General features: G+C 43.8%; 9 protein-coding genes across 9 annotated transcripts; 4 read left to right on the top strand and 5 right to left on the bottom strand.

Moving 5' to 3' along the window:
* Positions 1-830: 830 nt before the first annotated feature.
* On the bottom strand, positions 831-2051 carry EAE98_000788 (uncharacterized protein). The gene is made up of 2 exons (XM_038948406.1): positions 1230-2051; positions 831-1125 (listed from the first exon to the last, which is right to left on the bottom strand). Exons 1-2 carry the CDS (start codon positions 1853-1855, stop codon positions 1044-1046), a joined length of 708 nt encoding a protein of 235 aa, XP_038814672.1. The 5' UTR covers positions 1856-2051; the 3' UTR covers positions 831-1043.
* A 318-nt stretch (positions 2052-2369) lies between these two features.
* EAE98_000787 (uncharacterized protein) lies at positions 2370-3534 on the bottom strand. Its single transcript, XM_038948405.1, has 3 exons — positions 3409-3534; positions 2721-3349; positions 2370-2668 (listed from the first exon to the last, which is right to left on the bottom strand). Exons 1-3 carry the CDS (start codon positions 3455-3457, stop codon positions 2507-2509), a joined length of 840 nt encoding a protein of 279 aa, XP_038814671.1. The 5' UTR covers positions 3458-3534; the 3' UTR covers positions 2370-2506.
* A 271-nt stretch (positions 3535-3805) lies between these two features.
* Positions 3806-4564, top strand: EAE98_000786 (uncharacterized protein; the record flags this gene model as incomplete). The annotated part of the gene is made up of 2 exons (XM_038948404.1): positions 3806-4259; positions 4317-4564. 2 exons carry the CDS (start codon positions 3806-3808, stop codon positions 4562-4564), a joined length of 702 nt encoding a protein of 233 aa, XP_038814670.1.
* Positions 4565-4648: 84 nt separating this feature from the next.
* EAE98_000785 (uncharacterized protein) lies at positions 4649-5731 on the bottom strand. The gene is made up of 2 exons (XM_038948403.1): positions 5629-5731; positions 4649-5577 (listed from the first exon to the last, which is right to left on the bottom strand). The coding sequence occupies exons 1-2, from the start codon at positions 5630-5632 to the stop codon at positions 4772-4774; spliced, it is 810 nt and encodes a 269-aa protein (XP_038814669.1). The 5' UTR covers positions 5633-5731; the 3' UTR covers positions 4649-4771.
* Positions 5732-6091: 360 nt separating this feature from the next.
* EAE98_000784 (uncharacterized protein) lies at positions 6092-7926 on the top strand (the record flags this gene model as incomplete). Its single annotated transcript, XM_038948402.1, has 5 exons — positions 6092-6213; positions 6265-6304; positions 6355-7082; positions 7140-7156; positions 7211-7926. 5 exons carry the CDS (start codon positions 6092-6094, stop codon positions 7924-7926), a joined length of 1623 nt encoding a protein of 540 aa, XP_038814668.1.
* Positions 7927-8706: 780 nt separating this feature from the next.
* EAE98_000783 (uncharacterized protein) lies at positions 8707-9538 on the top strand (the record flags this gene model as incomplete). Its single annotated transcript, XM_038948401.1, has 2 exons — positions 8707-8746; positions 8808-9538. 2 exons carry the CDS (start codon positions 8707-8709, stop codon positions 9536-9538), a joined length of 771 nt encoding a protein of 256 aa, XP_038814667.1.
* A 518-nt stretch (positions 9539-10056) lies between these two features.
* Positions 10057-14916, bottom strand: EAE98_000782 (uncharacterized protein; the record flags this gene model as incomplete). Its single annotated transcript, XM_038948400.1, has 4 exons — positions 10057-11070; positions 11127-14526; positions 14615-14767; positions 14855-14916. 4 exons carry the CDS (start codon positions 14914-14916, stop codon positions 10057-10059), a joined length of 4629 nt encoding a protein of 1542 aa, XP_038814666.1.
* A 1246-nt stretch (positions 14917-16162) lies between these two features.
* Positions 16163-17320, bottom strand: EAE98_000781 (uncharacterized protein; the record flags this gene model as incomplete). Its single annotated transcript, XM_038948399.1, has 2 exons — positions 16163-16594; positions 16646-17320. 2 exons carry the CDS (start codon positions 17318-17320, stop codon positions 16163-16165), a joined length of 1107 nt encoding a protein of 368 aa, XP_038814665.1.
* Positions 17321-20258: 2938 nt separating this feature from the next.
* Positions 20259-21710, top strand: EAE98_000780 (uncharacterized protein; the record flags this gene model as incomplete). The annotated part of the gene is made up of 1 exon (XM_038948398.1): positions 20259-21710. One exon carries the CDS (start codon positions 20259-20261, stop codon positions 21708-21710), a length of 1452 nt encoding a protein of 483 aa, XP_038814664.1.
* Between the last annotated feature and the right edge of the window lie 1130 nt (positions 21711-22840).

Here is a 22840-nt window from a genome sequence, read left to right as displayed (position 1 = left end):
GACCTAAGCTTATCTTTTAGGTCAATCTTCAACGGCTAAAGTCCGCATGTAGCACGCGTACACATGCGAACATGGTGTGATCTTCAAACCGTCCACCATACCGAGTACAGAATTGGTTCAGAAGGAGGGGTTCTTGTGATAGTGCAGCTCAGCTCGTGGCGACGTGGCCACGTTTTCCTGCATATATTTGTTAGTTGTATTGAGAACCACGATTGCCGGGCGCCGGGGTCGCTTGAACTAGAGTTGGTGGCCCGTGCATGCGTCCCGTCTATTTTTTTTTTCACGTGCCACCTCGTGTGCGGGACTGATATCTCACGTAGTACAAACGCTCGCTCTGATTTGTAGCTCTGCTTGAGTTGACTCGCTCTTGTTATCGAGTTGGAAACTCCTCAAATGTGCTTTGCGACCGTTACATTCCCTTATCCGAGGAGTCTCGTGAAGGATCGACCCATTTGATCTTCCAACCCTTTACGCGTACGACGGCCACTAGTAGACACGTAGATAGATCAGTATCTCGATCTCAACGTTCAGATACTATCTAGTGTCCACAGTGCAAAGTTAAATTTGTGACAGGCTGGTCAGGGGCTACAAGGTGCGTACTGCATTTCGGTGGGGGGTTTGGGGTTTTGACTCTATCCAATGTCCCGGGTCCGGGTCCACTTCATGTCTTGAATCTAATTCGAAAATCCATTCCTCTTGATGAGCCTGACTCATTCTGAACATTAAGTTCCCCCACAGCGCAAGCATGAGGTCATGGGCAAACATTTGTGGCCATTCTAGGAACGGAAACATTAATATCTGGATTGAAGTTCAAACTACGTGCTGGACCTCTAAGCTCACATGATCCCTTTCAGCGAGAGAATGATACGAAATCGCTCCAATTTCACGTGACAAGGTCTCTGTACTGTCAACTGGCTTCGAAAGCCCTTATGATAGGATTGATTATCATTCAGGTGTGCTATCTATCATATGCACTTTGCTACATTTAAACCCTGTCCTAACTATAAACCTTGATATCTGCAAGTGATCTTAAAGCCGACTCTTCAGCAATCTGGAAAGTCGATGTTAATCCTAGTCATAACCGTATCAAAGGACGCAGTCTGGTTCATCAACTGATCCGTACAACTGCAGGATCGGGGAGTCAGTAAGGCCTTTTGATAGAGCTAATCGGAGGAAAAGGAGAAACTGGGTATTTTGTAGTACAAAGTTAGGGAACGGGTTGTACTGACTGCTCTGTGTGATGGTAGGATGACAATCCAGATTCCAAAACTCCTCCTCTAAGCAATGACCGATGCATCATCCTCCATCCATAGGAACAATGAAAGATGTGGTATTTTCTCGTGGTCCAGACCATCACCTTAACCTCGGACAACTCTTTATAATCCTTCACAGGTTTCGTTCCCTCCATATCATAGAAAAATGGCTCTGAAGCCACCTCAAGGAACTCCTCAGACAGTTCATCGTCGTAGCAGTCTCTATGAAGCCAAGCCATGGTCATCAAATCAAAGACACAGCCATTCGCCTTTGCAGTTTCAGAGTCGAGGCCGCAAGGTTGGAGTTTATGCGCCGTAGAGGGATTCACGCGGGACATGCCTACGGGTAGAACACCATCTCCACTAGCGGAGTGAGATTTGAGGAATGGTGAGCCGTTGATGAAATAGAGAACAAGGATGACTGCCGTGAAGAAGAATGTGCCAATTTGAAGACCCAACTGGATTCGAGAGGTCCGGATTCTGTGTCTGCTTGTGCCATTTCCGGTTGAGATGAAAGGAGCGTCTTCTTCGCCTTTGTCTGCATCCCGTTCGCCGTACATTTTGCTGAGAAGTGTGTATTTTGGCTTTCCTGGGTAGGCCATGATTTGAAGTTAAATCCGTGGGCGATCTATAAGCACAAAAGATTGGATAGTATAGGTGATTTGACAATTACGAGTGTAAGGTTATGGGAGCTATAATCAGATCAAGGGCAAATGAATTGGATAGGTACTGATAGGCACTTGACACAGAGCCACCCGTTTGATATTGCCCGAACACTCTCGGACATGAGCTTTGGCACCGAAGAAATATTACATAATGAAATCCCATGTACTCTCCGCTGGAGAGACTAGAGCAGTAGTCTTATTAGTTTAGGTAAATGTGCATAATTTGATTTGTACAACATATTGTTTAGGTAGGTTTAGGTTTAGGTTTTGAACTTTTGATGTTATATTCCAAATCCTACAGGTCAATCGAAAGCGTTTTTCGCATAGTGTGAGAACGTATGAAGGATACTAAATTCATAGCTCATAATTTAACATGTGCCAAACCATTTCTTTTTCTTGACATTATAGACAGTTATCTCAAGTCCTACGTAGTATAAGTGCATCGATTTCGAGGAAGACAAGATTGGGCGATATTACACGACATCCCACATAAAAGGATATATCAGAATGAAATTGAAATTTGGACTTGGTTAACCATGATTTACTGTACTATAATATTTCCTTACGCTCCATATCGATCACGCCGTATTAATTAACATCTCTAATCCTAACACACTTTCCAAAAAGTAATTGAACTCTTGTGGTGACCTTTTCAAACTCTACCCTCTCAGGATCCAAGAATACACTAACGCAGTGGTCTGTATGAAACATTCCTATCCCTTCATTTGTAACAAGGTGTCCACTCATTGCCTATCATAGTTGTCAGCATTCATTCAGAAGTTCGGAAATTCGAGTAACTCACAGCAATGTGCAAGAGCTTGAAGATATAAGCGCAATGAGCAATGTGGTAATGCTCCTGTGTCCACACCATTGGAATATCGGTCTCCGCTGTCACAGATGTAACCCATGGCAACTCATTTTCCGTGAGCTCGTATCCTGGTTTTTTGTTGGTATTTGAATACCATTTCCACGGCCCATATAACTCTAGAAATTCATCCGAGATGTTCTTATTGTAGCATGCGGGATGTGTCCACGAAAAAGACATGAGATCCCATACACAGCCTTTCTCTAGGGCCTCTGCTGGACTATTTCCACAGTCTACGATAATGGTGTCGCCTGCTTCTACTAAGGGCCATCCTCCTGGTTTCAGGTCAGGCGTGATTGCTGGGATATAGTTGATAGTTGGTTTGCGGTCGAGCAGTGCAGCAAGAGCAAAGAGGAGAGTGGCTGCTAGGATACTTGATGTTATGGCAATGACGGTAGAGCAATTCCACCAGCGTCTGGATGAGCTTCCTCGGTACTCTTGCTGTTTGGAAAGTTTTTCTGTGTCGTAGTTGTCATCGCCGGATAGACCCATTCCACCTAAGGAAAGAAAACTTTCATCCTCTCCATTAGGAGTCACAGAATATGTGTGGGAATCATAATCTAGCGCTATGGGAATCGTTTAGCTTGGCCAATATGAAACATTTAAGCGCAAATGTAATACTCACCATTCTTGACCTTGCCAACAACCGCCGTTCCAAGAGCTTTTGGGGACATTTTTACACTCGATGGTAATCAAATTGGGCAAAATAATTATCCAATTGATAGTTCAAAGAAATGAATTTAAACAAAAATTAAATCCCTCTAAACATTTTTCGAAGAATATGAAAAGGAACCTCTAGATCAACATATCGGGCTTAGAGGCTAATTAAAGTGGGGCCGTCTCACTAACAACCATCCCGAAAGCTTTCGGAGCCTATTTCGACCACCATTCTCATTTCGTGGGTTCAACAAACATACGTGTAGTGCCGTCGATACTACTGCGGAAAAAGTCCTTTCGTTCTAAGTGGAGAATTGAGCAATCATACAGCATTTTTCCAAACCCAGTTAAACACCATTCACAAAATGCCATACGCCGTGCAATACGTATCCACAAGCGATGCACCAGGTCTAGCAGAGGCAATGATGAGCGCCTGGTGGCAAGATGAGCACTGGAAAGTTCTATGGGCAAAAAGCAACATGCCGCTCGAGCAAATAATTTCTGATTGTAGTGAGCGCTTGCCGTGGAATTTCATCAGCGGCCGAAGCGTCAAACGGCACCTCAAAGTTGTTGATTCAGATTCTGGGGAAATAGTAGCGTACTCGCGATATATTTTACCCGACACCCATACCGAGATATGGCCCGAAGCCCAGATTTCTGAACCTAGTTCTGTGGAAAATGCGGAATACGAAAGAAAGTTTAAGAGTGTCACAGATAATGGAAAGATAAGAGGAATGGATTATGCGTTTGCTTCGGAGTTTGGGAACCCTCTTGCAGAAGTGGAGGAAGAAATTTTGAAGGATAGTGGTTCTTGTTTTGGTATGTTTGATAACAGTCTATGATACAAAGAAAATAGGACTTTCTAACTCCGAAAAGCTGTGGATTACATGACGACCCATCCTGCTCACCAACACCACGGAGTAGCGTCAATGATGTTGAATCAAGCTCTCGCAGTTGTAGATGAAGCGGGCTTGAAATCAATTGTAATGGCAAGTCCGGCTGGACAAAGACTGTATGAGGGACATGGCTTTCAATTTGTGCGCACTCTTGTTCAGGATGATTCTCAATACGGGACTACATCACCCTACGTTCATTCTTGGCTTATTAGACCATCTCCCAAGTAGAGTCACGGAACAATAACGAGGAATCACCGCTCATGTGTCCTAGTGTTGCAAAGTGATATCGAAATTATTTTTCAAGGGTAGCTTCTGATTTTGATAATAGGTAGATAAGAAATTTGGAATAAATACATGAATATCAGCGTTCTAGATCTTAACTCATTGATATAAAAAAAGTTACTCAAAGTCAGTTCAGTCCCACGACTGGATAATTTAAGCATACCCTACATCTTCATTGTTGATCTCACTCAGCCTTACACACGGATTGTACAACATCCTGATCCAGGTGTTCATCACTTCGCCATTTCCCCATTCTCCAGCCTCATACCTGCCTACCAGATTCTCACAATGATTCCGGTGATAATCCCTCGCTATTTCCTGTGGAACAAGAACATCATCATCCTCCACCGCTCGCGCTATTATTTTCATCGTGTACACGCAGTGCTGATAATGATAGTTTATCTGAGTCCACGTCTCGACAGATCGCTTGAGAATCTCAACATCCTGCGGCAATGCAAGTGTAAGATTTTCCCCGATATACCATGGCCATGGTCCGGTGGCCAGTGCTTCTTCGTATAAGTCTTGGTAGAAACACTCTGGGGCCGTGAACCCGTAGTTCATGAGATCAAAAACGCAACCATATTGCTCGGCTTGGCTTGGAAAACTCCCACATCTTTTAGTTCCTCCCAATTCAGGCGAAGGCCCTTCACCCGCATCAACAAAATCCGGTTGAAGAGAGTTCTGTTGTGACAGAGTCCGGATTCTCACAAATGAGCCTGGTGTATGAATTGTGAAGCTCGAGATGGTGAGGATGAGAATACACAGTGTGGCGAGGACGCCAGAAACTAGGAGTGACTTTGGCGCTTGAACAAATTCTTGTAATACCACGCTGAGACTTTGCTTTCGTGTCCGGTAATGCATGGGGGTTTCCATTATCGGACCTTCTTCATCATCATCGTCGCCCATGGGAACGGGGTCATAGAGCTTAACCTCTCCCATCTCATCATCATGAATTGGTTCTAAAAACAAGACCTTAGCAGATTTCAAGGACGGAGAAGGATGCAACTTACTCATTCTGACTCAAATTTCGATTGAAGTGGATCAGTAAGAAGTGCCAAAAAAAACTAACAATCCCAAAGACACCAGAGAAATACGCTTATCTCAAAAAGAAGACGACAACATGGTACCAAGGTAGTGATAAGAGTCGCTTATATTACAGAATCGGAAAATTGTTGTGTATGTGGTTTTGGTGGCTTCGGGTGGGGAACTGTCCCGACCATTTTCGGACATTTCTGAGCCCGAATTTTCGACAAAATCTATCGCTACAGTATACAGCCAACCAAATTGAAGAAGAAGATTGACTTGTTGGCTTTCTCCAATCATGTCAAATGACTAGAGTGTGGATCTCTCAAAGGCGACTTCTCTTCAGTTCTCCGGGTGTTCTGTACGTTTCCTGTGACATGCTTGATTTTTCGACATTTGCTCGTTGAAAATCTCCCTCACTAAACACTACTCCCCAATAATATCAAGAGAATGCCTCATCATTACCAACAAGTTAGATCATCAACTACAGCGGTTCGAAGATGGCGAGAAGATGAGGAAGTTCCAAGTCGTGGCAAGCTATTTTTGCTCTGCCTTACAATATGTCTAGGAGGGTCAGTATCTATTACTGAACACTTTATATGCCGTCAACTAATTTTCTATAGGCTCCAGGTTGTTTGGGCAACAGTAATGGCCCAAGGATCTGTATGGTTCCTTAAATTTGGTTAAACAGTGTCAAATACTAACCTCACCAGAGTTATCTCATTTCCCTTGACTTACAACCCTCCGTAGTATCTCTGGTCTGGCTAGCAGGGCCAATCTGTGGTACTCTGCTCCAACCATACATAGCATACGAAAGTGACTATTGTACACACAAATGGGGGCGAAGAAGACCCTTCATGATATACGGTACAATCGCTACAATAGCTTGTATCAACGCGCTTTCCTGGACGAGCGAGGCCGTCCGATTAATATGCAATCTCTTAGGAGTGTCAGACCATAGTTTTGGTGCAAAATTCGTCATTCAGGTATTCGCCGTCACGGGGGTATGGCTACTGAATGTTGCCATTCAACCTGTTCAGGCGAGTATCAGGGCGTTGATTGTGGATGCGTGTCCAGGTTCTCAAGCAGCTAAAGCAAATTCTTTTGCAAGCATTGCGGTCATTATTGGAAGTGCAATCGGATATGGTTGTGCTTTTATTGAAATACCCAAAGGACCTGCTTGGTTGACCAATCCTCAGTTCAAGGGTCTCTGCTTCATTGCCTCTATTTCGCTTGGTGTCACTGTCACTATCACATCTGTAATGATTGAGGAGAAGGCGGTCAATATTGACAATGATGGATCCGAAAAATCAGGGCTCCGAAAAATATGGATAGAGATATATGGGGCGATTAGAACACTACCCCCCACGATCAAAATGATTATGGAAGTCCAATTTTGCGCTTGGCTGGCTTGGTTTCCATTCCTTTTCAATATTGTATTGTAAGTTCAGCGCCATATTTGATAAAATCGCATAGCTAACTCGCTGGTCACATGAAGATTTCTCAGTAGGCTTTGTAAGCTACACACACTCCTCATGTTATTTTTCATTACTGACCACCTCAATGTAGATGAAGTTCAAACTCTTTCTGAAAAAATGGGTCCACCCTCGACCAAATTTTATAACGGCCTTCGACAGCAGTCAATTCGACATGCTACCCTGGCAATGCTAGTCTTCTCAATGGTGGCACTTGTCACCAACCTTTGCCTGCCTTATCTCATCATCGATGCGGATTCTTCATCTAACTCAGAACTAGAGTGGCAAAAGGAAGAGCGACTCACAAGTGCAAAACCTGGCATCTTTGTGCTATTGCGGAAAAGACTTGTGAATCGCCTAACACTTCCCCGAGTGTGGATGATATCACATATTATCATGGCTTTTGCGCTGTTTGGGATAACTTTTGGAGGAGACGGTTTCATGACAAGTGTGTTATTCGTCTCACTATTGGGCTTTTCTTGGACACTTACCCAATGGGCCCCTTTTGCCATGATTGCCGCCGAGATAGCTTCTTCTTCTATACCAGACTTAAGAAGCCTGGAAACAGACACAGAGGATCAATCCGCTAGTCTGGAGAGTGTAGCCGACCTGAGACCGAGGGCTGGAATAACGATGGCTATACACAACATTGCCATCGCGACACCACAGATGCTGTCAGCTATAGTGGGAGCTTTAATCTATTGGGTATGTAGACAATCACATACTGGGGAAACTGATGCCATGAGATGGGTGTTGAGAACGGGAATTGTGGCTGGTATATGTGCTGCTTGGTGTGCAAGGAAATTATGATCGAGCTTGCTTTTGAGCTTGACCTTGATGATTCTAGGAATTTTCAAGCCATTCTCTGGTTGCCTAGCTTATACGAAAGTAGTCTTTGTAAAAACATCCAATCCACCACCACTCTACAGACTTGTGAAATTTCAATTCCGACCTGGATATTGCTTGCTTGCATGCTTTGGATATACAGAAAACAACTGGACTGTATAAATTTTCAAACCAACTTCTTTCATAACTTATCTAAAAATAAAACCCAAAGGTGTAAAATGAGATGTAATCCGATGGATAGAAATTACCCGTATAAATAAGCCTCATAAAGTCTTGAACAAAAATTAGAAATTACATGAGCATTAAGCGTATGAATACCATCCATAGTATTCTCCACACAGTAAAAAAAATGATTAAACGTCTCCTTGACAACTAGCAGACGTATTGCTGAAGCAAGTCATCATGCTAAATTAGAGGGTAGATTCACGTTCCACACGTCCCGATTCTGAATGTCCGATTTTGTACGGACTTTACTGGACCCGTTTTTCCAAACATTTCTACGGCTATGCAACTTGTATAGCAATGCGAACTTTCATTTTTCTACTCTCTGTATGACTGCAGGGTCCTGTTCTACTCTCTGTGTTGAATCCTACATTTCCATGCATTCCTCTTATCTGTAATCGTTGTGCTCAATCGATTCGGAGTACCACTATCGCCGTTTTCTTACAACTTCCTGAGATATCGTAAAACGTTTTTTAAGAATTCCTGGTGTACGACAGACAAAGCTGCTCGTCACTTCAAAGTATGGCTCGTTTCGAAGATGTAGTGTTGAAACTCAGAAGATGTATGAAAAGTCTACTTCCGCACAAACTTATAGGATGTAAATCTGACTTGTCATGTAATAGGGGCATTCCTTTCCGAAGAGAATAATGGAAGCGATGAAAAACTTCTCGCTAGCACCACCTCATCATCTGTGGCATCAATAGATGAAGAGGATTCCTCTTCAACTGAAAAAGAGACAAGACAGCAAACTCATCATAGAATCTTTTTCATCTCCAGCATCCTCGCCATAGTCGTGCTAGGAGCCGTGACTCTCACTACTCTTCTCGTAGATAGCCACAGTGGAGTTGTACCAAATACTCCCTCGCCGCCTTCTCAAGGCGGCTCCCAAGTAGTCGCCCACTGCGGTATCTCAGCCCAAGAAGCTATGGAACGCGGCTGCCTGTGGGACATCATGTCATTCGGCTGGATCCACCCTCTTTGTTTCGACAAGGAAGAATCTGATCGTTGGGCGGCAAAGTACGGACCATTCGACTGGTACGTTGATGATGGACAGGCAGTAGATGAAAAGGAACAACCTGTCAATGGAACCCTGACGCAGCCGTTGAGTTTGGATGAGATTCCTTTCGCACAATCAGTCTGGACAACTCAAGGGTACCACATTATGCATTGTTTGTATCTATTAAAGATGGTTCATGTGGCGGCATTGAACAGTGATCCGGTAAGCAATGAAGCTGTGAATCTAGGGCACACGGATCATTGTGTGGGGTTGATTGGGAATACTGATTTGATTGAGTATGATGCGATTACCACACCAGTGCGGCTGCTTTTTGTACAATGTGTTACCCTCCAATGACGAGGAATGAAATTTCGGCTGGGAAAGCGGATGTATTCAAGACATTTTTACTTCCTAGTGGAGTAGGAAGACTACCTAGATAATATCAGCAATGGGATCAATTTAAAGTTGTTAGGGATCGTTGTTCATCAACCTTTGATTACTCAAAATACTCAAAAACTAATAAGAATACTTTAGAAACTATAACATTGAGTAAAAATTAGATTGTAGATGCCTTTCACAAATGAGTAACTTCAGGGAATGGTTAAAGACAGGAAAGTAGAGAACAAGAAGGTTAATCATGCTGGGTTTGCGGAATGTACAAGGTGCAATTATTGTACATGTATTCATTAATACTTCTTAATTCGATATGTCATTCGCTAGCAAAGCTAGCAAAGCTGAGTGCAAGCTCTTAAACTATTGCAAGAGCTAAGCAAGATCTATTTATACTTCTACAATCATCATCTCTTCAAAGGCACCTAACAAGGCAAACCAAATCCATACAACGTTTGCTTCGTCACGACGGATTAATCAATGCTTTATTTTACCCCATTTTGTTGCGCCCCGTTACCATTCCCTTGCCCTCGATTTTGATTCACGATGGCTTGCGAGTGCTGCTGCTGCTGCTGTTGTGCTGCCTGTTGTTGTGCCTGCTGAGTAATTAGTCTCTGCTGATGATGATTACTCAACATTTGAGCATACATCTGCGGACTAGCATTCTCGATGCCGATTGGCGGTGGTCGCTGTCCTCCTTGACCATTCATTCCGATGCTGTTGTTACCGGCTGCTGCGTTCATAGCGCTGGTTGCTATGCCGCTTGGAGGTTGGACCAAGCCTCGCTGCTGCAAATGCCTGTTGTTAGCATATGCAGCTATATTTTCACCCACCAATTTGTGGATTTCGTTTGGAGACGCATTGGGATTAGCTTTTTTGACGTTTTGTGCTATTTCACTGAACGGGACATTTGGAGGCAGACCACCATTAGGAAGTCCAGAAGGTGGCAGGTCTAGCCGAGGGGAGCCTGCTTGAGCTGGAGAAGGCGCTGATATACCAGGAGAACCAGCCATACCATTGATATGGTTGTTATTGTAGGAGTTCATATTATTGGGCATAAATCCAGGCTGCGTAGGCATTCCATTCATTCGCGGAGGGGAATTCTGCGCCTGTCCTGGATGCGGGCTATTCTGCTGCTGCGCCATGCTCTGCATGTGTTGTTGTTGCCTTTGTTGCAAAGCAGCACGACGAGCGCCATCTGCAAGCTCAGGTGTTAGGGCAGGATTCAATGGCAGGCCTCCCTGCATTTGAGCTTGCGGAACACCATTAGACATTGCTTGTGGAATCCGAAGATTGTTGGGCATCGGTCCAACTCCAGCCATATGAGGGGGCAAAGGACGAGGTCTATTCTGTCCAGGAACAGCGAGATGACCGTTTCCATTGGGTGGTCCAATCGGAGGAACGAGACCGTTCGGAAGAGCTGGACCACGTTGTTGGGGCAAGCCATTGGGGTGAGCCTGCTGCTGCTGAAGTGCATTTCTTTGACGAGCTTGTGCTTCCTGTTGCGATGTCAGTATATTTACATAATCTTGGATAAAATCTTGTGACTACTTACTCTTCTAACCTGTTCCTGTCGTAGCTGGAAGGCAGCCATGCTTTTCTTGTATTGCTCCTCTCGGTCATGTTTCAAACGACTAAATTCTTGAGGGGTCTTGATAGGTGTCCATGTTTGAGGTTGTTCAGCTGGCTTCCTTGCCGCGGCCTGTGCGGCAGTCAATTGCTGCTTTTGGGCGGAGTTCTCGCGTTTCTTCGCCAATCTTCTCATTGCATCGATTAAGCTTAAATGTTTCTGGTTTCTCCGTTTCTCAACACGTTGGGTGGTGGTAGTTCGCTTTCGAGGTGGGACTGGTTGACCATTCACGATGGGTTGCCGGGCAGCTTCAGCAGCCATAACCTGTAGATTTCGCTGGGCTGCCTCCATTCTATTGTTATAGGCCTTAAAGTATGCGGTCTTTTGCATTTCTGCGGGCAGCCCTTCTAAAGCTATCCATCGTTCAAAACATTCCCAAGGCGTACGTCTCTCAGCACCTGATGAAAATAGCGATCGGCTTGATAACATATTGGAAATAAACGACCAGTTGTAAGCATACTCTCGTACATGCCTCTTCAACTCGTCGTCCTCGGCACAAGTCCACTGTGAGCATGAGCGATTCTCGAAGAAACTTTGTACTGGCATGGGAAATTCTGAGGGTGGCCGGAATTGGTGTCCAGCATGAATGCGGTCGCGGATATGCTTGTTGGCGGGGTCAAATAAACCAATATTGGTTTGTTCGGGTGGTAAAAGAGACTTCTCACGCCTAGATTCGCCCATTTCGGCGTCTTCATCCTCACTGTCTTCTTCATACTCAAATCGGCTCCGCTTCCGCGAGGGGCCTTGAAACTTCAATTCCATTCTTCCCTCTACGTACTTACTGATACCGACCGCAGGTCGTCTCCAGAAGCGATCGGGATCAACTTCAGAGGTAGGCAAGTCATTGCAAGGAACACTCAATGGCGCACCATATAAGGGCAATTCCTCTAATAGTTTATCAGTGGCAGGTGATCTACTCAATCCAAAGACAACATCTTCATCCTGAAGACCAAAGATCGCAGTGGGGCTGACAGTATCTATAAGACTGAGGCGAAGTTCATCATCAACATCTTCCATTGGAGAATCAAATTCTGCAGAGGCGATCAGTTCGGGAGTAGAGTGCGAAAGATATTTACTAGTCTCATCATCCATTTCGATATCTTTCGAGGCATCAGCCAGGACTAATGCTGGGCGAGTAGCATTTACTTGTAGGATTTTTCGTTCCTCAATGCTAGCTTCAAACCACTCGGCACAAGCATATGCTAAGTTCTTAGCCACTGCCATTTTCCACTTTCGTTCTTCACGGAAATCTGTTCGCATCCATTTCGCTTCTTGGAGTAGGACGTCCCAATGTGTGGTTGGCCGAATGGGTTCTTCGGATCGCTTAGGTTGACGCAGAGACCATTTAGAAGTGTTCTGAAGCCCATATATGCGCTTCAGAATCCTTGTAGTTTGATTCTCAGTTATGGGCACAAAAGCATTCGACGTCGTGATAGTTTTATGAGCGGTTTGTAGTAGTCCATCCAACGGTGGATAGCCTGTTTTTTGTGTGTTGTGACTATTGAGATACAAACACGCAAAATAATCGTCATAAGGAGATGCTGCATGTGCTGCATGTGGATTGGCGCCCTTGGGCATCAAAGCAGTATCGTTGACTCGGGGACCAGGAGTAGGCTTTTTAGCAAACACGACCGTTGAAAGTCTACTTTGGTTCTTCTCTTTTGATTTCTGGAGCAGGCTGCGAGTGGACCCCGGCGTACTTCCTCTCGAAGGAGAGTTCACGGCTGATCCGGTATCTGGCTTGCTAGTAGGACTTCTTGCCGAAGTGGGAGAGGTGCTCGGCGCTGGAGTTTCGCCTAGAATCTCAGATACAGACTTATGTCTGATTGCCCCTGAAGCGACTCTTGTCGTCATACGCTCAATTGGCGCTTGAACGGGAGCGGGTGTTGACGACGGTGTTTTGCGTGTTGTAGGAGTAGATGTTGCAGATGGTGGCGTCTTAGCATCAGAGGGCAGCTGCATTGGGGTCTCTTCGATAGAAGTTGGTTCTTTTGCATTCGTGGCAGGACCACTATCTAGCGTAGTTTGACTTCCAAATGAATCCTTGACAGTAGCCACATCCAAATCCATAGCGTCGACTGGAGTTTGTCCTTCGCCCTCAGAATCCGGTACTTCGTTTGCTTTGGGGGTCGAACGAACCTTTTCGCTTCGCACTGTTTCATCTGGCAGCGAAACGTTTGCGTCGTCGCCGGTTCTTTCCACGGCAAGTTTCTTTTCTACACCTTTGTCTTCCTGTGCCAGTGGTTTAGAATCTTCGACGCCCTGCGAACTCGAAGCTTCAGAATCTGCTATCTCAGCAACCGCAGCAATTTTTGACCCGGCAGCGGCTTGGTCCTCCATACGAAGTTGAGCATCAGCTGACATTGAATTACTACCCAGAGCCTCAGTACTGGAGAGTTCATTTTCAGTCTTGTGCCTGCTGTTGTGTTCATACTCCTGAGCAATGTCCTCGCGATTGGACTTTGTCTCTGTTGAAGTTTTGAGATCGATCTCATTATCTGGGTTCTCAGCCTCTTCGTACCGAGAATTATCATTCTCGGGACTTGTGTCTGCAGAAACATCGTGCCGGGCAGGAGTTGTGGTTGAATGTGCATCTATTGTCGAACTTGGAGAGGAAGGTAAATCCACCGCAATCCTAAGTGAATTTGTGATTGAATGTCTGCCTCTATCCCCTGTGTGCTCGCGTGCCTTCTCAATCTCCTCTATTCGAGCTTCCTGAACTTCTTTTGGTGGTAAATGAGCAGTTGCAGCATGATGATTCTCATCATTCGCGCCGAAGATAACTGGCTCTTGCAGGTTCGCAACGTCTTCAGCAGATGGAGGCACTGCTTTCCTTGGATCCACTCCAGGGCTTCCAGGAGGGCTTTCCACTACGCTCTTAATACGTTCGACTTCGAAGTTTCTACTGGATAGATCATGCTCTTGATCTTGATCTTGCTTTTGCGCCGCAGTCGCAGGGTGACTGGCTATTTCAGGTACCTCCTTCACCGATGAAATAATGGCTGCAGAAGACTCGGTCGGTGAATCTGTCTGCAAGCTTCTCGAGGGAGATCTGCGTATAGAAACCCCAGTCGCTCCTGGTGTTGCCCTAACGTCATCCCCATTTCTCTCGATATTTCGTCCTTCGTTACTATTTTCAATTGGAGTAGTCCCACGGCTCTTTCGTAATATCGCACCATCGCTTTTGAAATAATGTTCTATTTTATGAGATGCATCTTTTGTCGAAAGCTCCTTGCCCGCTTGGCGAGTTGCTGATTTTTGTTTCAAGGAATCGGATCGAAGTTGTCGTCGGGTAGGTAGATTTGATTCATTGAAGGGTCGATCTCTATAAATGATGTCAGTAAAATCTACAGAAATTGTAGAGTGGTTTCAATAAGTTTAATACTTGGGCATGATAGAATTATAGTACATACTGTAAGATATCACAAGCCTCGAGAAATTGTGCCTCTGCGGAATTGGTTGGTGGAGCATTGGAGTCTATCCCAAGGATTACAGGTATAGGGCCCTCATTGTCGCAAACTGCGAACAACTCGCGAAGCTTCCTCTTTCTCGACGAATTAATTCGACTGCCACGGTCAGTATCGTAAAATTGATATCAAACGATGCAGAAAATGATGCGACATCAATTGACAATATTCAAATAATTAAATTACCTGGCTTCATCTTGCTTTGATCGTAAAAGGCGATTGCGAATGGGCGCTCCAACCTCGCTCATAATATCGCGACCGCGACATCCGTTTTTTAAAAAAACGGATATAGTCCCGATCTTAATGGAAGATTCTGAGATGCTTCAAATAATTAATTAAATGAAAACTGGTGGTTGTGAATTGATAGTAGATGGGTGTTCAAAATTGCTATATCACTGTGTTCAAAAATTGCATGGGAAGGACAATCAAACATTAGGCAATCCGCGATTTTGGGCATTTTAAGCGATTCCCCAAAAGAAGCGTCATAGCCTTTAAAGCATATTTTCTTTCTCCATTAAGTTTACAAGTTTTCCTATTGAGTTTCGAGTTATGATCAAGTCTTTCGTTCTGGTATTATTGGGGGAAGCTGTTAGATCTTTTAAAGTTATATGTTCAGGTGTTAACAAAATGTTTCGTGGATATCTTTGTGTTGCATCGTAACCGAGGTGAGGTGAGGGTCTTGAGAATGTGAAGTCAGCCATGTCAAATGAATTTGGATTGTAGGCTACAATGAGCAGTCAGTTGATGAATGCAACAACAATATGAATACATATGTAGCTGGAGGTAGCTAAATTCTCAATTTGATTTAGTAACCAATCGACATGAGTGAATAGGAGGGATTGAAGTCAACACCTACCTAGATAGTCAAGAACAACTATCATTGGAACAAGAATAATTTGGTATTACTAATAAATAAGTATTTGGAATTTCCTTCTTCCTTACATGCGTGATTTTCCGGATATCGTCTTTTCCACTCCTCCTTAACGCCTGCTATCCCAAAACTTATCATGCCAAAAACCATCGCTGAGTGTTACCTGTCAGGTACTGTATATCTTTCCTTCTTCGAAAACTAAACACTGAATCAAGCTAAAGGCCATGGTTCTTTCCTCATCAAGTAATGATGTTGGCATTCTGTTTCAAGAAACAAAATGCTGGATTTTTTTCCTTCTATTTCGAAACTCAAATTCTGGATCTTATTCGAGATTGTGGCTCTTTCCTCATCACTGCAATTTTGGCGGCAGCTTGATCGAGATCAGTCTACAGCCTTGTGCTGCAAGTCGAGTTAAATTAGATCATTGTTCCAATGCTCCTTGATATTGCCAAATAACAAACATTGCTCAGTATTCCTTGAGCACATAAAAGAATGTTCTCTTCTCGAATGAAGACACTGTGAAAAGAAGGAAAGTTCCGAAAGTTCATTTCAAAATGCTTGCCAATTGTTTTCCAATCTTTACATATCCAGGTATTGACCAAAGAAAATGTTGGTTTTTTGTATTATCGCAATTGTCTTGCAGCTTGCATATGTCCCATTGACGTCCTTCTCGGTTGTTCGCTCAAGAACGAGGTTTTTCTTCTGTTGCTGTTGAGCGCTAGCCTTCGTCCAATATTTCCAAAACAAACACAGCTACAAAAGAGAACACTAGCAATCCATATTCCAGCCTCGAGGTTGCCCCTTGTAACTAGTATCTCGGATTCGGCCTCTGAGTAATCAACTGGTTGATGAGATGCAGTATTGTTCTTCATGGAAGCGGCCGGACTGGGCATCAAGTCTGAGTTCGAGGCTAGGAGAAGTACACTTCCGGTAGCCCCGACGGCGGCTGAAAATGCGAGTCCAGGTTTGGAGCGATCAATAAGATACCACAAGACTGGGTTCACAAGGGCAAGTGTTAAGGAAGCTTGCATATCGGATGCCCAAGGTAGTTTGCGCTTGGAAAATGGTTAGTGGAATTGAGCACAAAAACTGAAAACAGGACGTACAATAGCAAAAGCAATTCCCATAAAAGCGCCCACGCTTCTGACTGCTAATATCCAGTCTCCTCCAAGGATACCCTGCGAATTGCTGGCATCGATTGCTTCTTCCGAAGAATTGCCAGCAGAGGTTTCAAAGGGTAATTGCACCGTTTCCTCCCAGAATTTGTCGAACAGTGGTAATAAACTTCCTAATCCTACCCCAGCTATGCCCCAAAATACAAGATATTTCCAATCGTGGCTGGGTTTTATAATTGTCTCGACTTGAAGTGGTGCAAGATGTCGGTCATCATGTAGATGTCTGACAAGTAAACCGTACAATAGTCCTAAACCAAACAATAGCACAGACCGGAAAACCCGGGAATATATAGTAGCCGACTCTGAGGTAGAAGCGTCGGCAAAAGATTGTATTCGATAGACTGGAGGGCTGCGTGCTCGTTGAGGACTTTCAGCGCCTATTCCCCAAGGTGTAGACGGCGTCTCGGGTTCAAAGTCACCATCACCAGTCGCCTCATATATTCCTCCCAGAGTAGAGGATGTCAAATCGAGGACGGAATCAGTGCGGCTTGGTGCTTCAATGAAATCGGAGAAAGGGGCAAGAGAAGGACTTGGAGTTTGGAGGGTAAGAGAATGTGTCTCGAAAGGCCGACGCGGCTTGGGGCGATAGATATGCGGGGCCGCCATTGGGATTTTGTTTTCGTAATAATACTGAGGCGGGCAGCAGTCGAAAATACAATCTTCCCAAGATCTATCAGGTGTGATGAGTAGCAGCTTATGTGTAGGAGCTGCTTTCAGTTAACAAGATGTAATATATACATATTAATCGCTGGCCTAATATCTATCTTCGTGTGCAACATTGACTGAAGTCTGATGGGCATGTCTCTGAAGATGCGAAGGACAATTGCCAGGTTTGGGAGAATTACCTGTCGATGTGTTACGAGAACCTCAAATGTGCATTACTTGCTTGGTATACACCAATTAAGCTTCTCAGGGTCAACAATTGACAAAGGGGAGATACAGATGAATGAGATAAGTGAAAGGTGCTTTGGAAGGACTAGGGGGGAATAGAGAAGATATGTATGTTTTGTGATGAAGAAGTTACGAGGGTTATGTAGCAAAGTCATAGGTAGAGATTCATTTCGCTCACTCATTCATTAATATTTCACATGTCTACGGAGTACGGGGTACGATGAAATATTTGCCAAGAAACAGGTCGGAGGTCGGGCTGGAGGAGGCACGGGACTTAATTCTAGGATGATCTACTGGACTAAACTTTATCTGGGGTAAATTCCTTGCAAACTCTTTTTCCCCTCAGAACATGACAGCACACAAGTGATTCGATTTGTTTTAATAATTCATGCAATTATTGTAAGACTCTTACCCAGTAGGCTCAAGTGTCATGATGAGTGGTTGCCCATTGTCGTACAACGAAGTTTCCCCTCATTGGAATGGGTCGCTCACATTCATTCATTCATCACCACCACCTAATGGCACATTTTTGATTGGAAGAATGACAAGGTGTGGAATTTGAATATCTGCTTGCAACCTATAATAATGCCGAGAGAGGAAAATGAGGTGGTGATGATGATGTCACTGATAGCGATTGGAAGCCTCTTTTTTTCTTCTTCTTCTCCTCTTCAACGTGCAGATGGTTTCAAGTGAGACGGCAGGAACTTGACGCTCTGTCGCCTCTTTGATCAGGTCCCTCCAGAACACTGAGATTGTTTTTGACTTGCTACATTGCCAGTGTTCGCAGTAAGTGAGCTGAGAGATGCACTTTCGAGATTGTTTTTGATATAAAACCCTCTTCTATAGCTTTCACAAACTTACGTCTTGAACCAAAATCTTTTGTGTGCACGTGGATACACATTCAACACTGGGCTGGATCGATCGGCATCAAAAATGGGTTTGATGGCTAGATACCCAGTACGCCATAAATTTTTGTGGCTCTGACAGGACAGGACGGAAAGAACAGAACAACAAATTTAAGCAAATAAACTCTCGTCTCTTTTCAGTGTTTGATACCAAATCATATGATTATAAGTTATTATTTTAATTTGAATTTTACTATCAAATGGATGTATTCAAAAGCCTTAGACTTGTCATTGATCTCCGAATTTCTAAAGATTAAGATGTATATTGATATTATTGTTCAGAATCAGAATGGTTTCAATGTATGTTTTATGTGGGTGATTCAATACACGATTTTATATCTCTCTGTGGAGGCTGGCTAGCAAGAAACTTAGTCATAGCGCAAATGCTGTTGAGAATCTGTTGCACGGAACCGGTGAATAAAATAACTATTATTGGCATACAGTATACAATATCTCTGTCGAGAATAAAGTCAGCAAGAAGCTCAAGAATAGACTTGGTACAAGAAATTCGCAGTCCTCCATCTAAAGCTCTCGGTAAATTGTTGTATATTGTAGGTTTTGGATACGCAGTGCAGTGAAACCTGTTGGGGCTGAAAGAAGATGCGATTATAGAGTTTGAATTTTATTATGAATTAGGCACATTTGAGCATTCGCCTGGCATATTGAAAAGACCTTTGCCGATATCTGAAACATGTAATGCCTCTGCGGGTATATGAGGGAGGCAAGAAGGGTAGTGGTATTAGTGAGGTATTTCGAAGAGCAGTTACAGAGAACATTCAGAAACTTGTTGTAGATTTCTAGTAAAACGAGCGGCGTAGCACATGAGAATTACGGTGAAATGGTTGGTCGGCCTACCAGTATATGAGAGTTATGGTCAGCCATCATAGGTTGAGTATACTTCTTTCTATAAGATCTTGATTGGTCATTCCATCGTGCGGAACAGGACTACATGCTCGGATCTGAGAAGTTGACAGCCATTGCCTGCAGGTTCCTATGATCAAGGTAAGATATGAGTACCGTTAAACATGGAACGTAAGATGCTTTATTTGAATGTGAGAAGACATGGCCAGTTTTTGCGATGCTTCAAGATATATGTGGCCATATATGTAAAATCAACTGAACATGAAAGCTTGTGTACCTGGATCGTTGTTCTTTGCCCAGCATGTAAAGGTGCAAAGCCAATGAAGACCAATTGTCAATTGCAGATGGCAATCTGTAAGCAAAACACCTTTAGTTACCGAACACTTATTAGCTGTCAAAACTAGAAAAAGTGAGAAAGTGATTTGCCCATGCTTGATACAATTTCATGTTGCCCTTTCACTCCTTGATCATCATTCGATAGAGTGAACTTTCACACGATCGAATTGGAGAGACTTTGCTTGTTGTTTGATCATGATTTGCATCGGTTGCAACTTCAAGTGTATGCATTGGAGCTCAACAGGCTAAGAACACATGAGCAGCACCGAGAGTTCGAAGTAACGTCGAACCCTTGGGACGCATGTGTTTTTTCGTTCCTTTGAAAATATCGAGGAGTTTGGATGATAAAAGCACTAGGTACCATGAGGATTCATTGTCAGGTGACTATGGCTGTTTTAAAGCGGCTTGCTCTCTTCTAAAAGCGGCTTGCAAGATGTAATTCCCATGTGGTAAATCCCTGCAATAATTTTAACTCTCAAAAGTTCCCAAGAGCTTTTTTCTCGAAAGCTGACTTCTCATCAACCTAACAAAAAATCAACTCAAATCACAAAATGGCAAAAAGAAAGAGAAATGCTACTGATTCGGCGCCTGCTGTCGCAGCACCATCAATACCAACGAAGAAATTGAAGCAAACTGCAACACCAAAGGCCAATTCCTCCAAGCCTACTACTATTCAAATCATTACTGGATCTTACGACCGAGTCCTTCATGGTATCACCACAACAATTCGCTCTGACGATGACGTCCAATTCGCAGATACCTTTCTCTTTAATGCGCATACCTCTGCTATCCGAACTTTAGCACTCTCTCCTCCCTCTGCTCCAGTCCCCAAACAATCACAAAAGATCATTCTCGCAACCGGCAGTACTGACGAGCGCATAAATCTTTACCACATCTCCGCACACCCTCCATCCAAGATATCAGTTCCCGTAATTCCCTCCCTTACAGCCAAGGCCGTTGTGGAAAATCCACAAAATCGCGAACTTGGCTCACTACTTCATCATGCTTCCTCAATCACTGCCCTTTATTTTCCCACCCGAAGTAAGCTGATGAGCTCTGCGGAGGATTCGACAATTGCCGTTACGAGGACAAGAGATTGGAGTCTATTGAGTACTATTAAGGCGCCGATACCTAAAGCCGTGGGTAGACCCAGTGGTGATACGGCTCCTCTCGGCGGACAACCAAGTGGAGTTAACGATTTCGCCGTGCATCCAAGTATGAAACTCATGCTCAGTGTTGGAAAGGGAGAAAAGTCTATGAGGTTATGGAATTTGGTCACAGGAAAGAAGGCGGGTGTGTTGAATTTCGAGAGAGATATGTTAGTCGAGGTCGGGGAAGGGAGATTTAGTAGTGGAGAGGGAAGGAGAGTCGCATGGGGTAATACAAAAGAGGGCGGAGAGGAGTTCTGCGTAGGATTCGAGAAAGGAATCTTGGTTTTCGGAATGGACTGTAAGGTTAGGTGCAAGATCGTACCAACACCAAGGTCCAAAATTCATCAACTGTCTTACGTGCAAGTGGGAGATGACGAAGATTCTCAAGTCTTGGCTGTCTCCACGGAAGATGGAAGAATCTTGTTCTATTCCACAAACACTGGAGACTTAGAAAGTGCAAAAGCTGCCGAAAGAAAAACACAGCCAATACCCGCCGCTAAGTTATTCGCACAACTTGGTGGTAAAGATAGCGGAGTAACTGGACGTATCAAGGATTTCGCCGTCTTGAACGTCGGAGAAGGTTCTTCCAGAGACATTCTGATTGTGGCAGCAAGCAGTGATGGCGCTGTCAGACTATACAAATTATCTGCAGCCAAGGATTTGGCGCAAGTTGGAGAGAAAGTAAACCAAGTCGGAAAACTGATTGGTACATACGAGACCGGAAATCGCGTTACATGTTTGAAAGCGTTTGTTATGTTACCAACCCCTGAAGGGGCAGAAGATGAAGAAATTGAGATAAATGAGGAGGACGACGAGGAGAGTGGGGATAGTAGTAGTGATGATAGCGAATAAGATACCCTCTGATGAAGGATTTCCATCGATTTTGAGTTTTGTTGCATGATACTGAGTCTTGTTTGTGGTTGAGTAATGTGATAGTTCTTACAAGTGTGAAAGAAGGCAAGCAACTTTGTCATTTGAACCTCTGGTCTGGGATGAGTTGCATGTCAAGTAGAACACGCCCGCCAATATCTGAGATGAAACCTGGTCAGATTAATCATACATTGCTATTCTTAATCATCATAATGTTGAAGGAAGAATCACTTCTTTGATAAGATCATACACGTCTCCTGGCATTTCAATAGGAGAATAGTTTCTGAAATCTCATGCCGCCAGATATCACCCCAGTAGGTATTCGATTCTTGTCATTCACACTCGCTCGGCTATCAGACTACTCCGTTCATCCTGCACATCTACTCGGTATTGTCCCGGATCTACCTAGGTAATTTTCATAGTGTATCAGTTTCGAAAGTTTGTCTTGATCTAATCAACATGTTTTGATCTAGATTCTTCGCATTGATATTCATGATATTTTGACTGGCAGGTATACACGTAAGGAACACTCATACTTTTCTTGTCTTTTCTTCGCAGAGCAGTATAAATACTTTGCGGATCTGTATTGATTGAAAAAGTTTTGCCATCATGAGTTTTCAAATACTATGTTTCATGACTGTTCAACACCTCGAGTGTTTGTGTGTTGGCTAGCTAGCGATTCATCATATTGTAAGGGTTACTGTAGGATATGATATATCTTCTAGCTGTCATGGAGAAGTGTTCTTTTTGTTAATTTAATGAGTGATTTCAAGGTATCTTCACTAGAAAACTACACGATTGTTGGTGAGTGGTCAAAAGTGTTACTTTTATGGGCTGGGTATGTTCATGGGTAGAAGTATTTGAACCTTCAAAGTAAACCAGTCCTGCTAGCTTTCTTTGTAATGGCATCGCAACTGTATGGTTTTGTATATTCAAATTAACCAATTTAATCCCTTCTTACAAATCCAGAATTCAGTCTTGACTGCTGAATGGATAGCCAAGTGTCCAATGGGTGGGCTGAACTTGGTTCTCTAAAGCTGGCATGTAGAATCGATCTGGATCAGATCATGTTTGTGAGCCCAACGGCCTGTTGGCGTGATAGCAACGATTTC

This window comes from Botrytis deweyae, assembly GCF_014898535.1.
Source record: "Botrytis deweyae strain B1 chromosome Unknown BDEW_002, whole genome shotgun sequence".
Classification (NCBI taxonomy): Eukaryota; Fungi; Ascomycota; class Leotiomycetes; order Helotiales; family Sclerotiniaceae; genus Botrytis; species Botrytis deweyae.
The sequence above is the reverse complement of the archived record's forward strand: the minus strand, read 5'-3'. Positions and strand labels throughout refer to the sequence as shown.